The sequence below is a fragment of the Zerene cesonia genome, chromosome 19 (assembly GCF_012273895.1).
Source record: "Zerene cesonia ecotype Mississippi chromosome 19, Zerene_cesonia_1.1, whole genome shotgun sequence".
Classification (NCBI taxonomy): Eukaryota; Metazoa; Arthropoda; class Insecta; order Lepidoptera; family Pieridae; genus Zerene; species Zerene cesonia.
This window is the reverse complement of record NC_052120.1, coordinates 3608397-3611542: the sequence shown is the minus strand read 5'-3', so window position 1 is coordinate 3611542 and position 3146 is coordinate 3608397. Positions and strand designations below refer to the sequence as shown.

The 3146-nt window shown below is 30.3% G+C and overlaps 2 protein-coding genes across 5 annotated transcripts in view; one reads left to right on the top strand and one right to left on the bottom strand.

The window, feature by feature from the left end:
- LOC119834609 (multidrug resistance-associated protein 1) overlaps positions 1 to 1255 on the bottom strand; it is a 39858-nt gene extending 38603 nt beyond the window's left edge. For all 4 annotated transcript variants that reach the window (XM_038359012.1, XM_038359016.1, XM_038359014.1 and 1 more), the window contains exon 1: positions 752 to 1255. In XM_038359012.1, the coding sequence (XP_038214940.1) occupies positions 752 to 799 (48 nt within the window). In that variant the 5' untranslated portion in view covers positions 800 to 1255. The remainder of the gene's footprint in view (positions 1 to 751) is intronic.
- Positions 1256 to 2202: 947 nt separating this feature from the next.
- Positions 2203 to 3146, top strand: part of LOC119834234 (splicing factor U2af 38 kDa subunit) — a 4480-nt gene continuing 3536 nt past the window's right edge. Inside the window, exons 1-2 of the mRNA XM_038358568.1 lie at positions 2203 to 2467; positions 2660 to 2814. Of these exons, the coding sequence (XP_038214496.1) occupies positions 2424 to 2467; positions 2660 to 2814 (199 nt within the window). The 5' untranslated portion in view covers positions 2203 to 2423. The remainder of the gene's footprint in view (positions 2468 to 2659; positions 2815 to 3146) is intronic.

The window sequence follows — 3146 nt, the reverse complement described above, 5'->3', positions numbered from 1 at the left end:
CCGATATTCCTACGGGATACGGACTTACGCGGGTGAAACCGCGGGGCACAGCTAGTATTATATATATTTCAATTTAAACCATTACTAAAACAATATTTTCTTAACTATATAAGGCAGTATTTAAGTTCCCAAGTAGCATGTATTTGAAAATATAAATATTTCAAACTGGTATGCTTTCCCATTCATACATTTGGGTCAATTTGTATTAATGAATCCATACATTCAAGTACATATATACATACACAAGTACACAAATATGGATACATCTTAGAATAATAATTCCAAGAACATAGATATTTGAAATCTATATTATATAATTGTCTGTTCTTTTCTAAGTGTATTGTTGCAATCATATTATTATGAATTGAAACAGGTTTTCTTAGTCATGATGCTTTTTATTAAAAATAATAAAATGCCTTAGGTCATGGTCACATGGCTAGAGATATTTCAATTATCATCAGTATTAAGATACTCTATGTGTTTGTATTAGATATTAAGACGTGAGACAATTCATGGTTTTCAATTGTAATTACATGTTAATTAAAGTACAAATATAAAACCGTAATCATTGAGATAAATCTTTTACACACAAAACAATATTACTTAATTTTTTATGATTACAAGTGGTAATATTGTATAAATATTAAGAAATATATATACACTCAAAGCTGAAGTTTACGTTCGAAACGGTCACCACGGCCATTTCTATTTTTTTTTCTAGTTTGTTTACTAGGGTCAAAGACCTACTTACCCAAAATTTTGATCCGCAGAATTCGTCAAGCGTGGAATTGTAAGACATCGTTACCTACTATTGCTGTGCTAATATATGCTTTCCATTAAAAAGCTATTTCGTTGATATATCTTCAAACAGCGACTTATAACCGGTCGTAGTTTATCATATCCATTCACCATTCGTAATTATTAAAGTTTCGACCGCAGAAATTACAATAAGTACAGATTTTATAATAAGTTATTATTGCAAAAAGTATGAAGTAAAAACACGTTTAATTATAATGATCACATAACCAAGAACACGTTTGCTTTTCTTTTTTTTTTACCGTACTCTGAAGTCTGACACAAGACCTCAAATTTGGATACACAGTACACTCACGACTCACGAATCACGATCCAATGAATAGGACAAAATCAAAATTCAAGAACAAGTCCATAGAGTACTTTTCAATTATACTCTTTGGTACTTTTTTTGAACGAGTCGGTTGTCGCATCTCGGTTTTCAATAGCAAACAGTATGTACATATGCAATACAGGTTCTGCTAGTACATAGCTTAAAGTTTACTCTGTAGTTTCTGCTATAACGATAGTGGTAGTTTTAGAATTATCCATATTTAATTTGAGTTAACTATTTTATTAATAGTGGCGTAACGCCAAAGCATATAACAAAAGGAAAGAATTTTAACTGCAGTAATGACATAAGACATGGTTATAACTTATAAGAAAGGAAAAAAAAGCAAGAAGAAACATAAATTATTATTGACACGCTTTAATGTTATACTTTAAATATTCTTCTTCTTTTTGTTTAAATTCTTAGCCTATAATGTCTTTACCCAATACAGGACATTGTATTCTACCTTTTCGATACTCATATTATGTTAACAAATAAGCATCCAGACCAACACAAACAATCGAGCGGTATTTTTTTCTTTTTTCTCTCATTTATTTTCCCAATTCCGACTGTATGGCATGAAATAATGGAGGCAACATTATGTTGTATGATTTTTGATAGTTTATGGTATCTAGTCAAGCGGATGGAGCTCAACTGACGGTAGATATAAATATAGTATTTAAATGTATATTGTCCATGTTGACGGCCCTGACTATTTCTATAATATAAATAATTTTTTTGTTATATTAATAATATAACACAATTATGATTAAACTACAAAAAAGCGGCACTTTTTAACGTTTCAGTGATATTCACGAGTCGCGACTCCATTATTTGTGATTATACACTTTTAATAAATTTACCTCTTTATAGCCCTTTTCAGAGTGCTGAGTTGCCTTTTTTACTTTTTTTGAAAAACAAAATTAGTATTAATAAAACAAAACTAATAAGTATGGTCTGTGGACTATGGAGTATGGAAATTGGATGTAGAATTCTAGTAACTAGATTATAGTAACTTGTTCTTAATCTGTGGTAGTAACCGTATGTAAGTGTATAATCTATTGTAGTAACTATAAACTAATTCTTAATCTGTGGTATGGACAGTAGCTGTGCATAGTAGATTCAAGATTCATGATTGTGATTTCAATCGTTTGCTGGATTAAGCATTTTGTTTTAGCGTCATCATAATTTTATTATTTATATTTTTAGCATTTTCCTGACTTTATATTTCTATTGACATCTATGTGAAAACTTCAGCGGTCCATGTCCTTTATTTTAATCGGCGTCTAAAAAACTCAGAATGGCCGAATATTTAGCGGCTATATTTGGGACTGAAAAAGATAAGTAAGTTGTGATTTATTTTTTGAGTTCATTTTGAATTATCATTTAGTCATTTGAGTTTAATAATAACTAATGGTAAAAACAGTAATTTTTTAGATTACATGTTATTTTAGGTTAAGTTCCTTCTGATTTTAATTTCCACTCTCTGTATGTGTTTTAAATCAGTCAAGTTAATGAAATTTGTCTTCTTTTCAGAGTTAATTGTTCGTTTTATTTTAAAATTGGAGCATGTAGACATGGAGACAGATGCTCAAGAATTCACAATAAACCAACATTTTCTCAAACAGTTCTTCTACAAAACTTGTATGTAAATCCACAAAATTCTGCTAAGTCTGCAGATGGCAGTCACTGTAAGTACATACTTTTACATTTATTGTGATATCATCACATAAGATTCTAATGTTAGCTTGTATGTTATGGTTTATACTACAATATGTAGTCCTTGGAACCAAATACAATGTAATTGTATCCAACAGAAGATGCTACCCAAGGTACAGGCTGTCCTTGCTTGGGGACCAATGTACCATACTTTAGTTGTATTGTATATGCCCAGTTAATGATGTATTGTTATTTTAAAACTTCTGTTAAAGTCTGGTCACGTACGATTAATAAACATATAAAATCGTACGTGACCAGACTGGAGAAACACCCAAACAAACTTGCTAGCCAACTGACAAAAAGG